This window comes from Panthera uncia (genome assembly GCF_023721935.1).
Source record: "Panthera uncia isolate 11264 chromosome C1 unlocalized genomic scaffold, Puncia_PCG_1.0 HiC_scaffold_3, whole genome shotgun sequence".
NCBI classification, from domain to species: Eukaryota; Metazoa; Chordata; class Mammalia; order Carnivora; family Felidae; genus Panthera; species Panthera uncia.
Genome location: NW_026057584.1, coordinates 7,034,813 through 7,047,638, shown reverse-complemented (window position 1 = coordinate 7,047,638; position 12,826 = coordinate 7,034,813). Strand labels below are relative to the sequence as shown.

General features: G+C 50.2%; 1 protein-coding gene across 3 annotated transcripts in view; it reads left to right on the top strand.

The window, feature by feature from the left end:
• The window catches only part of INPP5D (inositol polyphosphate-5-phosphatase D), a 121,296-nt gene that overhangs the window by 92,856 nt on the left and 15,614 nt on the right, over positions 1-12,826 (top strand). For all 3 annotated transcript variants that reach the window (XM_049614663.1, XM_049614660.1, XM_049614661.1), the window contains 5 exons: positions 831-939; positions 1,126-1,214; positions 5,145-5,226; positions 8,981-9,070; positions 11,511-11,624. In XM_049614663.1, coding sequence (XP_049470620.1) covers positions 831-939; positions 1,126-1,214; positions 5,145-5,226; positions 8,981-9,070; positions 11,511-11,624 — 484 coding nt within the window. The remainder of the gene's footprint in view (positions 1-830; positions 940-1,125; positions 1,215-5,144; positions 5,227-8,980; positions 9,071-11,510; positions 11,625-12,826) is intronic.

The following is a 12,826-nucleotide window of genomic DNA, read 5'->3' as shown; positions in this document are numbered from 1 at the left end:
CACAGATTTCCTCACCGGGAGATCTGCCAAGGGCATTCTCCAGAGCAGAGGTAACAGTCTGGGGAGAAAGGACGGCTGGATTCCATCCCACTGATGCCACGCTGACTCTTGGGAGTCCAGGCCCGGATCAGGGAGTCCTGATGCCCACAGATTCAGGGGCTGGGGTTTCAACTCCTTCCACGGCCTCACAGCAAGCTGCCTCGGTTCCCATAGACAGCAAGGGAAACATACCTACCTGCTAATGAAGTGTTAACAAAAAGAATACTAAAAGCCCGTGTGAAAAAGTAAAATGTCCCCCTGCAAATTTGGAACGGCCAAAGCTTGTATTATCAGGTTGACAGTTAACTACTTTTGTAGAGTTTTCCTTATAAAACAGTTGAGTGCCAGGGGCACCTGGGTGGCTCAGTCGGTTAAGTGTCTGACTCTTGATTTCAACTCAGATCATGATCTCGCGGTTCGTGAGCTTGAGCCCCACATCGGGCTCTGTGCTGATAGCACGGAGTCTGCTTGGGATTCTCTCTCCCTCTCTGTCTCCCCCTCTGTCTCCCTCTCTGTCTGCCCCTCCCCCACTCGTGCTCTTGCGTGCACACGCGCTCGCTATCTCTCTCTCTCTCTCTCTCTCTCTCTCTCTCTCTCTCTCTCTGTCTCAAAATAAATAAACGTTTTAAAAAAGCAAAAAACAGTTGAGTGCTAAGGAAAGCCAACCGGGCTGCCGCAGGACCAGGGTCTGGTGCAGAGTCCGCGGCTCCAGGCAGGTGAGTGGTGATGGGCCTCCTCCTGTTTGGGACGGGGGGCGTCTCACCAGTGGCCTGGCTGTGTCCTTGCTCCAGGAGGCAGAAACCATTGTCCAGAAGATCAAGCAGCAGCAGTACGCAGACCTCCTGTCCCACGACCAGCTGCTGATGGAGAGGAAGGAGCAGAAAGTCTTCCTGCACTTTGGTAAGAGCTGCGGCGCTCTGTTCCTGGGCCCTCTCCAGCCATCGCCGTCTCCCCTTTTCCCGGAATATCCTCCCGGGGTTGGGGGTGGGGTGGGGTGCGGGGAAGGACTATGCCTGGAGAGGAAGGCAGTGTGGCCAGATGTGAAACAGGGATCACAGCAGAAACCAAGGTTTTGTTTGATTTCAGAGGAGGAAGAAATCACATTCGCACCCACCTACCGTTTTGAAAGACTGACTCGGGACAAATATGCCTACACTAAGCAGAAAGCCACAGGGGTGAGTGAGTTCTCTTCACAGACGTCACCCTGACCCTCCATCACCACCCCCTTGCACATCTCTACCCTCTTGTGTCCGTTCCCACAAAGACGAGCAGGAAACCGTTGAGCATCCTCGTCCACTAGGCAACAGGAAAAAAAGGAAAATTAGCAATCACGTGTTGATTGGCATCACTGAGCAAAAACCTCTTCTAAGGAGAGGCTGGGCAGCCACACTTGCCCATGACGGGGAACCGGACTTGTGACACTGAGGATTTACCTTCTGTCCAGATAGTCTAAGATTCTGAGAGGGTTTAAAGTATTTCTATAACTGAGTCCTGAAGCTCTTTCTAAAGTTCTGTGATCAAATCTATTTGCTCATCTGCCAAGTGAATCATCAGTAAACAAGCTTCTTTGCTGCAGGACTTATCAGAGCCTTTACAGGTTTGTGAGCATTGTGGTTCTCCACAGTGAAATTTGTGTGCCAAACTCAATTGGTCATGGCCAATTATGTTATGAGGCCCCTCGTGTTCCAAGGAATGGTGTTTCACGGAAGATGTAATAAAACCTTCATTCGTTCTTGCTCAACAGATACTTACTGATGACCTGTGATGGGCTAGGCACTCTCCTAGGTGGTAGGAGATCAAAGATGATGAGACAACACACAGCGACTAACCAGAGATAGAACATGATGTTGCCGAATGCACAGAGGAGCAGTCAGGGAAGGACGTGACCTACCGGGCAAGGAAAGATCAGGAGAGGCTTCTCAAAAGGGCCCGGGGGTGGTGCCTGAGGGACGGCTTGGATTTCCAAAGTGGACAGGACAAGGGATGAGGCTTATCATTTCCATCTGAAAGAATTGCTGGGACAGACAGGGAGACAGGAAATTCTGGCACCCATCACCTTCTGGGTCCTGACCGAGGGAAGCCAGCGCCCTGGCCAGGCCCTGAGGGGTTACAGGTGCGGAATGGCGTGTTTCCCAGTTTCTGGGGTTACTGGAGACCTAAGGAAATGGAGAGCAGTTCAGAATGTTGCCAGAGGGCTCGGGGCAAGAGGAGAACTTCAAGGGGGAGGGTGATGCCAAAACAAAGTAGGAGCCAATGGAGGAAACTAGACGGAGGACGAGAGGAGATCCAAGTCCGCTACCAGGAATGAGGCCGAGACCCCCAGGGCAAGACACCTGCTGTGCACCTGCAGCCCCCTAGCACTGTCAGGGCAGGTCCATGGGGACGTGGGGGGGCAGTGAGGCTGTGTCCAGGTTGACTCGAGCATGCGGAGAAAGAGACGGGGGTGTAGCTGGGGTGAGGGAGGTCCTAGATGCCAAGTTAAGGCTTTAATCTGTTTGACGGGCATCAGGAAGCCACTGAAAGTTCTGCCGGGGGCTGGCAGCATGGCAGTTATCTACAGCACAGGCCGGTCTGCCTCTGTGTAGAGGATGAGGATACAGGGAACCAGCGAGGAGGCCGTATGGTCCTTCCAGCTGAGCAACCAGGGCCTGAGTCAGAATCGGGAACAGACCATGAAAAGCAAGAGGAAAGAAAGGACGTGTTGGCAGATCTGATTGCCATTGATAGAAATGAAAATCAGAAGGCAGAGCAGGCTCAGAGGGGTAAATAGAGCTTGTCTTCAGATTTAGTGTGTGATATTAGCCGACGATCTCAGAGGAAACCTCTAGAAGACAGTTGAGAATAGTAGATGACGCTGGAGACACAAGGACTGGGTCATAGATTGGGGGGTTGTGCCCGCAGAGAACATGGGCACAGCCGTGGGGGTGGGTGAGTTGTCGGGGAGTAAGTGAAGGATGCAAAGAGGATAGCCATGGGCAGGTTTGGGGGCCATCCATGTGCGAAGGCGAGAGGAGGAAGCAGACACAAGGAAGGAGATGGGACATGAGTGCTCGCGTAGGTGGCCAGAGGACCAGCCAGGCATCTCAGCACCACAGAAGCCGGGGGTGAGAGACTGTCAAGGATCGGTGGTGGCCAGTGTGGAGTGTGAGTCTGGGAGAGCATGTGCCCTGCACGTGAACCATGCCCGAGGAGCTGGCTTTGTGGCCCAGAAGGTTTACTGGACTTGAAAAACAGTTTGCAGAGTCTTGGAGGTGAAATCCAGACTTCAGGAGGATGAGGGTCGCTTTTCACCAAGTGGGTGCAGAGGACTCTGGTGACGCTTTCCAGAAATGCAGCTCTCTGGGCCTCATCCCCAGAGGCTCTGATGCAAGAGCCCTGGGGCAGGCCCCGCCTTCTGTATCTTTGTAAAGTTCCGCTAGTCATTCTTGAGGCAGCCAGTGCTGAGGACTGTAATGCTAAAAGGAAAAGTGTGGCAGCATCTAGGAAACTAATCTACCCTGTGATCTGGTAATTCCCACTTTGGAGTAGTACATTTGTTTGTCAAGAGGAAGATACAGGAATGTTTATTGCAGCTTTGTTCACAATGTCCAAAAACTGGGAACAGCCCTATTTCTGTCAATAGTAGAGTAGATAAATGCCGTATATACATACAATGGAATACAACCAGAGCAGTGCAGCAAATAAACTTCTACAGACAACAATATAGGTGAAAGAAGCCAGACATCAAATGATACATACGAGTGAATCCATTTATAAGTTCAAGCTTAAGCAAAATTAATCAGAGGCATTAGTCACCATAACGTTCACCTCTACAAGGTGGTGGTATGGATACAGAGGCACATGAGGGAACCTTTTGAGATGATGGAGATTTTCTAGATCTTGATCTGGGTTGTGGTTAAATGGGTGTGTACAAATATAAAAATTCCTCAAGCTGTATACTTGAGGTTAGTACCCTTTACCGTGTGTAAGTTGTACCTCAAGTTTAAAAAACTAAATGGGTGGTCCAAAAGTAGATGCAATGAGAATAGAACCCTCTTGAAAGAAAGTTGATAAAAAGAGGAAAGTAATTGAAAGAGATGGCAGGGGTAGGCTCTTTTATGATGAGTACCTTTACATTTATAGGCAGAGCAGAGGGGCGCCTGGGTGGCTCAGTCGGTTGGGCGACCGACCTCGGCTCAAGTCATGATCTCGCAGTTTGTGGGTTCGAGCCCCGCGTGGGGCTCTGTGCTGACAGCTCAGAGCCTGGAGCCTGCTTCGGATTCTGTGTCTCCCACCTCTCTCTAACCCTCCCCTGCTCACGCTCTGTGTCGGTCTCTCAATAATAAATAAACATAAAAAAAATTAAAAAAAAATATAGGCAGAGCAGAAAGGGCTAGAACTTAAAGGGATAAAGGATATTGCCAATATGCCTTGTCTATCACACCCAGTGAGCATCTCGCTTGCCAGTGTAGCCTGGGAGAGGGCTTGTCTTAATACATTTTGTTTGACTGATTGGATGGTTACATGGATATGCAGATGGGTGGATGGATATGTGAATGAGTAGGTAGGTGGGTGGATGGGTAGATGGGCAGGTAGTTGGGTGAATAAGTAGGTGGCTGACTGACGGGATAAGTAGAGAGGTGGATGGCTGTGTGAAAGGATGGATGGATGGATGGATAAGTAGATGCTTGGCTGGCTGGATAAGTAGATAGGTGTGTGAATGGGAGGGGTGGCTGGAGTGTGTTATTAAAGTAAGGAGCTGGAGAAGATAAGCAGAGACAGGGTTGAAAGTACCCATGTGTGGGGTTCATCTGAGCCAGAAAAAAAAGAGAAGATAAAAACAGAAAATTCTGAAATAATGCGGAGGATAGGTATGAGCACATGGCCAAGTGAGTCGATCTTCCAAAGCAGGAATCCAAGGCGTCTGACAGTGTGGGGGCAGCAGTGGACTCAGGACTTAAGGCAAATGAAAAGGCTTGAAGGCCACCCATGGGGAAAATCTATAAAGCTCCAACAGCACATGAGTTCAAGGATTACAGAGGCCACATGTTAATCTTTTCTTTTACTGACTTACCTATTAAATAAACTAGCAGACATCTCACAAAACTCGTGACTGTGATTTACAGATGAAATACAACCTGCCTTCCTGGTGTGACCGAGTCCTCTGGAAGTCTTACCCCCTGGTGCATGTGGTCTGTCAGTCCTACGGTGAGTGACAAGCTGGGAGCTTCGGCTCCCTGAAACTAACGGGCTGCAGTCCGTCTCTCTGAAATGGGAGAAGTCCCTGCAGCCCTGGTCAGGTGACCCGAAGGAGCTGACGTATCCTCTCGTGTCTCAGGCTGCAGCATGACAAGTGTCTTCTGATTTGGGAAACACCAGAATTAAGGAGCCCCTCTTAAAAGAAATCCAGACTTGGGGCGCCTGGGTGGCTCAGTCGGTTAAGCGGCCGACTTCGGCTCAGGTCATGATCTCACGGTCCGTGAGTTCGAGCCCCGCGTCGGGCTCTGTGCTGACAGCTCAGAGCCTGGAGCCTGTTTCAGATTCTGTGTCTCCCTCTCTCTGACCCTCCCCCATTCATGCTCTGTCTCTCTCTGTCTCAAAAATAAATAAACGTTAAAAAAAAATTTTTTTTTTAAAGAAATCCAGACTTGTTCTGAAAACGCGTTAGGTTTGAACCACATGAAAGTGGTATTTTTGTAGGTCAGAAATAGTCAACTATTGGAAATTCATATGGTTCAACCTAACATATACCATGGGTATATGCGTATGTATTTATGGAGATTTAAAGATAAATTGAGTTAAATTGATGAGAAAGTTATAATATGCAATATTAAAATAAATATGAAAAAGTTAGCAAAACAATTCAATAATTATTGACTCTACAAGTTTAAGATATACTGAAGGAATTCTTAATTGCTTGAGTGCTCATTCTTAAAAGCTACCTCTTAATTCCCATTATTTGGAACTCTTCTGCACTGTGTACTTAGAAATTCAGAGCAGGGGCGTCTGGGTGGCTCCGTCAGTTAAGCGTCTGACTCTTGGTTTCGGCTCAGGTCATGATCTCACAGTTTCGTGAATTCGAGCCCCATGCCGGGCTTTGTGCTGACAGCTCAGAGCTTGGAGACTGCTTCGGCTTCTGTGTCTCCCTCTCTCTCTCTCTCTGCCCCTCTCCCACTCACGTTCTCTCTCAGAATAAATACAAAATAAATTTTAAAAATTCAGAGCAGAACTACCTTGAACACTTTACTCACTGACCATTATGATATTATTTTTGAAACATTGCAGATTTTCAGGCAGTGACATCCAAAGGAGGGCCATCCTTGTTCCCATCCCAAGTCACTGGCCTGAGACCCCTGGTGGACTGTTCATGACCTCACCCCTACCCTACCCACCAAAGGGAGGTTCTTGCTGCTGCCCAGTGGCCACCTTTGTGGCTCCCATCCTCTCTCTGGGGACCAGCAAACACCCATGTTTAAGTCCGATCCCAACAGGTTGAATTGATTTCCATTCCTTTTTTTTTTTTTTTTTTTTGGTCCATGCCTCCTGATGCCCAGAGGGGAGCAAAGCGACTACCCTGGGAAGGAATGCACCCCACAGTCCCCTAGCACCTGAGCTCTGTCTCCCAGAAATGACTTCACTAGACAAACTTCACACCTTTAGGTGTGCAGAAAACATCCCACCCCCATAGCCACAGCCAAAGAATTATTCCGCGCTCAAGACCAATGAAGACTCCTATCCCACCCATTGGCAATCATCCCATTTCTCAGTGGTGCCTCTTTTCCACATCCTGCAACTCCATGAGTCCTGCCAATCCTTGTCTCTAGGAAGATGCCACCATCTGCCTTATTCAGCAGGTCTCTGCGGCGATTCAGGAGAAAGTGCTGGCTTGTAGCATTACTGCTCTTTGAAGCTCTTTAAGCTTGGCGTCCAAAAAACTCCATAGTGGAGGTTTTTAGGAAAACGGAGGGAGATTGGTCTGGAAGTGGCATTGAGGAGCAAAGGGGACACACCTTCCCACTTTCTGGACCCACATATGGGGGACAAAGCAGACAAACAGCCCTTAGTTGAGACGCTGTGGTATTTTCCGAGGAAGGACCAGGTATAGAATGTGATGGGAAAGTTGAAGACGTAGGGAATTTTGCTAATGATATTTCACTGAATGCCGGAGGGTGCGGAGGAAGAGTTTAATGATTTGGGGGTGAGCAAGAAATTAGGAGAGAGAAGGGAATGAATGTCCAGAGCTCAGGAAATGGGGGTCAGCTGGGAGCTTGAGTCTTATGGTGATTAACATAAATAAGATGTATCAGTTAATCTGCTGCGTAACAAACTACCCTAAAACTTGACAGCTTACAGTTCTCTGGGCTGGACTTGGGACTGTTCATCTCTGCTCTCTTTGGTGTTGGGCGGGCGCACTCAGGCCAGGAGCCCACCCAAACTGGGGGTTGGTTGGCCGGTTAGCTAGCTGTCAACAGGGGCGATGGTGGTAACTCGGCTGTGTTCATCACCCAACAGGCTAGTCCAGGCTTCTTCCTGGTCCCAGGGGTCCCAGATGTGGAAGAACTTTTCGAGTCTCTGCTTGTTTCTCTGCTTGTACATTTCCTAATGTCCCGCTGGCCAAAAGAAGCCACAAAGCCAAGCCCAGACTCACTGTGGGAGGGGGGCATACAGTATGTGGTTACAGAGAGGCCACCCAGGTAACCATCGCCCTCCCAGTTTTCGGGGCACAGGCATCATACTGCTAGTGTTGTTCTGCTTGATACGTATGTAAATATTAAAAATGCTGGTCTACCCTCTAACTTGTCGCTGGAACACCCCACGCTCGTCCTGATTCCCCCGCCTCCCTGCTTCACACAGCACTGGACCCTCCCTGACTTCTTCCTGTCTACATCCAAATGTGACTTAGGCTGGCGCCCTCCCTACCTTTTCCCTTCTGTCTCAGAGAAGGGGTGTCCTCCCCCTCTCCTGGCCCCTCTCTTCCATCCCTTCTTCCTTCCCCAGACCAGTACCCCCGCCTTCCTCCTTGTTCTCTTCTTTCATTCTGTCTCGTTGTTTCAACTGTCTTTCTGATGGTTGTTAGCAAGTGAGCATGATTTTCCATGTTTGGTAGCCATCCATATTTCTTTCGGAATTTTCTGCCCGTGTCCTTTGGTTGGTTGAAGGGTGAGGTGTTTCCCTTTGTCTTGCTGATTTATAAACACTTTATAGGAAAGGATGTAAATCGCCTTCCTGCCTTCTTGGTCCCCTGTGCTATTTCTCTTTGCCCATTACTGGCCGGTGTAGCTTGGGCCTCCTGCACGCCTCCCCTGCGGAGCCCAAACGTCCTCATGGCTTCTGCTTCCACCTCACATCGTGACTCCAGACCTAAAGATAAATCTCCAGCCTTGAGTACCCAGCTGGACAGCTCCACGTGGCTCTGTTATAAGCACTTAGAACTCGGTATTTCTAGAGCTGTGTTCTTTCCCTTACGCCCTCCAAACATGCCTCACTGCATTCCCTCCAAGCGCCATGTTGCTTAAAAGAGTTGTCTACGCTCTGTCTACACTGCACGTTCCACTGTCTCCCAAACCTACGAGGCATTGTGGGATGGGGGAAGGCACCAAGTCAGTTGCCGATGAGCTCGGTGACCTGAATCCCCATCCCACACTGGGCCGTGAGCTCATCGGTGCAACAAAGTGCTGAGACCAGAAAAGTCTGAACGCTCCACGATCTATTTAAAAACTCGTGTGTCTCGAGGAAAAACTAGCACAGGCACATTTTTGCCACGGAGGAGAGAGTGTCACCCACTTCCACTGAGACTTTTGAGCGTGGTTGTGGAAGGCCAGTGGACTAATAGGCATAAAATCATGAAATTTCTGGAGGCTTCCATAAGTACAAGTTGATTTCTACCATGGGTTTGACCTCCTTGGTTTGACCAGAAAGGAATTCTCCTTCCCTGCTCAGAAATTCCTTCCCTCCCCTGCAGGCAGCACCAGCGACATCATGACAAGTGACCACAGCCCTGTTTTTGCCACATTTGAGGCAGGAGTCACCTCCCAGTTTGTCTCCAAGAACGGTAAGTGGTGGATGGTGTCCGTCCCTCTGTCGTCCGCGATGACAAGAGGCTTCGGGCGCTCATCTTCTGATTGCAGCAGTCTGTTGTCCGTGGTAGATGGGGGCTCATCCTTCCAGACGAGTCCACAGTCCACGTCAGGCCGTATCATGGTTTCAGTGCAGAGCATTTGCTTGTTCTCTTTGGCAGATACGTCAGCTTTCTGAGCCTCGGTTTGAATCCAGTCCTTAAAACTGAGTAAACGAGGGGCACCTGGGTGGCTCATTCAGTTAAGCCGCCAAGTCTGTCTCTTGGTTTCGGCTCCGGTCATGATCCCACGGTTCGTGGGTTTGGGCCCCCATTGGGCTCTGTGCTGACAGCCTGGAGCCTGCTTGACGTTTTCTCTCTCCCTCTCTCCCTGCCCCTCCCCTGCTTACTTTCTCCCTCAGATAAATAAATAAACTTAAAATGTTTTTTAAAATAAAATTTAAAAAGTTGAGTAAGTGAATGTTTTTCCAAGGTGTGGCATGTCCACCACCAAAGGCCATTCCGGGTGGGCCACGGATGAACATTCGAGAGTAATGCGTTTATTTTGACATGTTTTGCATCTGTCTCTTCTGTGTAAAGGCAAGCCACGCTGGTTTTTCATTCAGTCTCGTGGTGTCCTTTCTTACTTAAACATGTTTGCCTAAGTTTAAACAGTGAGTCTATTTAAAGAAAATATTAAGTCAGCATTCACGTGGGTGCACGGTGGGCGGAGACAGTGAACATTGTAAGGATGGGATGTGGTGACTGAGTTTGGGAAATGCTAGAGTAAATAATACTTAGATCTGCAGGTAAATTTTCAAGTAATCCAGCTCAGCCCGGCTCACCAGGCCACCGTCATCCCAGCAGGGGTCTGGTGTTCTCTGTGGTGCATCCAGCCTGGGCCTGGGTGACTGGGGAGCCATGTTGTCACCTCCTCTGTAACCCTCCCCCACCCCTCTTCTGTGGTCAGCAGACAGTCCGGGTTAATTTAGGACGGTTGAGTGGGGGGTTCAACGCAGGTAGGAAAAGCCTGTATTACTGTGTGTCCGTGCCATGAAGGATGTGGGCGCGACTGGAGTACTGTCTTTCTGGGACACTCGTCTCCATGCTGTTGGGTCTAACATCTATTCTAGCAGTGTGCCCTCCCCTCTCCACACAGTCTTAATCCACCACCCTGTCTCCATGCTAGCTCTGAGCACTGTCTTTCCAGAACCTTCCATCTCTCCCAGGCCTCTCACCCATCTCCCATCTCTCTGAGTTCCTGCAGCTTTGATGGGGTGGCTGACGCCATCACACCCTCGGTGAGGACCCTCATCACATCATCGGTATCAGGCTTGCCTTCCCTCCACTGGCACCCAGTACACAGAAGACACAAATGCCCATGACCTGGATTGAGCATAGGTTGACTCTTCCTAAGCAGAGCCTGGTCTAGATGCTGTGGGATTTAAGAACATAAAAGAAAGCTGAGTGAAATAAGCCAGAGAGAAAAAGTACCATAGGTGTATGCTATCACCTCCACGCGGGATCTTGGAAGAAACCGCCAGTTTCGTAGAAACAGTAGCAGGGTGGTTGCCAGGGGCTGAAGGGAGCGGGAAATGGGGAGATGGAGGTCAAAAGGTCCAGACTTTCAGTTACAAGATGAGTAAATTCTGGGGAGCTAATAGCATGATGACTACAGGTAATAATACAGTATTGTAAACTGGAGATTTGCTGGGAGTAGATCTGAAGCATTCTCACCACACACACACACACACACACACACACACAAACCAGTTAATTATGTGGGTGACGGATGTGTGAATTGTCTTGATCTTGGTAAGCATTTCACAGCGTATATGTGTATCAAAGCATCACGCTGTACCCTTTGAATATGCACAATCACATTTGCCAGTTATTCCTCAATAAAGCTGGGGGAAAAGGAATAGAAAGGAAAGAAGGGCGCACGGGCGGGACAGTGGACCGGGATGTCTGTCCTTGCTCTCGGGTGGCTCAGAATTTACACGGAAGGATGGAACTTGTTCAAAGCCAGCCTGAGGACACTTGCAAACACAATCCCCTCCGTGAGTGCCATGAGGAGCCAACTGTGGATGAGGGTAAAGAAGGAGTGGAGGGAGGTCAGCCAGAGGCAGAAAGAGCAGGTAGCCCTTGCTACCCGGACCGAGAAACGACACAGATTTGGGTATCGACCAGAGCCTTTATACAAGCTCTCTTTGCCAGAACAAATGGGGAGACTGAGGCACTGAGGCTAAGGGCGTCGGGCTCTTGGCTCCTTGAAGTCTTTGCTCTTCCCACCCTGCTCTCCGCACATCAGAGAGGGTGTTCCCACCGTTGCCGTTGCTCAGCGCATGTGGTGGGATTCAGGGAAATCTCTCCTTCACCTGGACCTCACCTTCTCTGGGCACATTGTGGAGCCACATCTCTTTGTCACCTGTTCCAGGCCCCGGGACCGTCGACAGCCAAGGGCAGATCGAGTTTCTCAGGTGCTTTGCCACGCTGAAGACCAAGTCCCAGACCAAGTTCTACCTGGAGTTCCACTCAAGCTGCTTAGAGAGTAAGTGGGTGCCGAGCTGCTACCTGTTGGCCGTGCAGGCAGGACTCTTTTTCTTAGGTGCCTTTTCATTGGTGGCGCCTCGCCACTCTTCTCTCTGGGAAGGATTCACAGATGGGCCTCACGGGGGTCTGCAGGGGGAGCGTTGGAGTCTGTGGTTACTGTGGGGGCACCCCCCGGCGGCTTGTGATCCTGCCGTTGTGGCCTCAGAGGCAGGGACAGTCACTGAAACACTGACCCGTCGTCAGCCCTTGGAGGTGACCAGGCCGCTGGCTCCTCTCCTTGCCCCTCGAGTGTAGCCCCCGAGGGTCCCTCCCCTCCCCAAGCTGGGGCTCTGACTCAACCCGAGGGTCCTGGGTGGAGGTCCAGAGCTCGTGGAGGCCAGTGCCGGGCCTGACCAGCCGCTGGTAGCCACCTGTCCTTCCTTCCGGAGTCCTCTGCTCCTTTGTACACGACGGGCATCTTTCTCAGGTGTTCTGGAGCATCCACAAGCAAGCGAGAGACGGACGGCCTGCTCCCAGCCAGCAGCAGTTAGCGCAAACTGTGTTTAGCAAACACCATTTCCGGGTGACATTTCTAGGCATATTGTCTAAAGCTGTTTTGAGGCAAGCTCTGTGTGGTTTCTAGCTCCCCTCGCCGAGATGGTCTGGAGTGGGGGGAGGGGGGCAGAATCAACTCCATCGAAGGAGGCATTTTGGGACAGGATGACGGCTGCTTCCAGAAATCCAGAAGAGGAGTTGCCCCACTCCCCTCCCTTCCTTCTCCCACTCAGCCCGGGCTCAGTCTTGCTGACAGACCTGCCTTCTCCGCGAAGTTTCCAGGTCCCGAGTCACCAAGCAGGGGCAAGGCACCTCCAAAAATGATGAGGATTTTTGTGCGGGTGTTTTTAATAAACTATCGAGACATTTGCATACATTTCTATGGAAACAGCATATTAGGAAGCTTAAATTAGCATTTCGAAAGGCTGCTATCTTGAGTGGCGTGGGACAAGCTGTCATGTTTCCTAATCTCCTTGCCTGTGATGTGATGATTTCTTTGTTGCCTGGTTTGTTGCAAAAAAAGGAGCTGAAAAGGAGGGAAGTCTCTGAGTTTTTCCTAAAAATAATCCAACCGTGTTGGCAAATGACCATCCCCTGCATCAAAACAGAATCCCCCACAAGCCTGACTCTGAAGCAGTGCTATGGCCCCTACAGATGAAAGAGGGA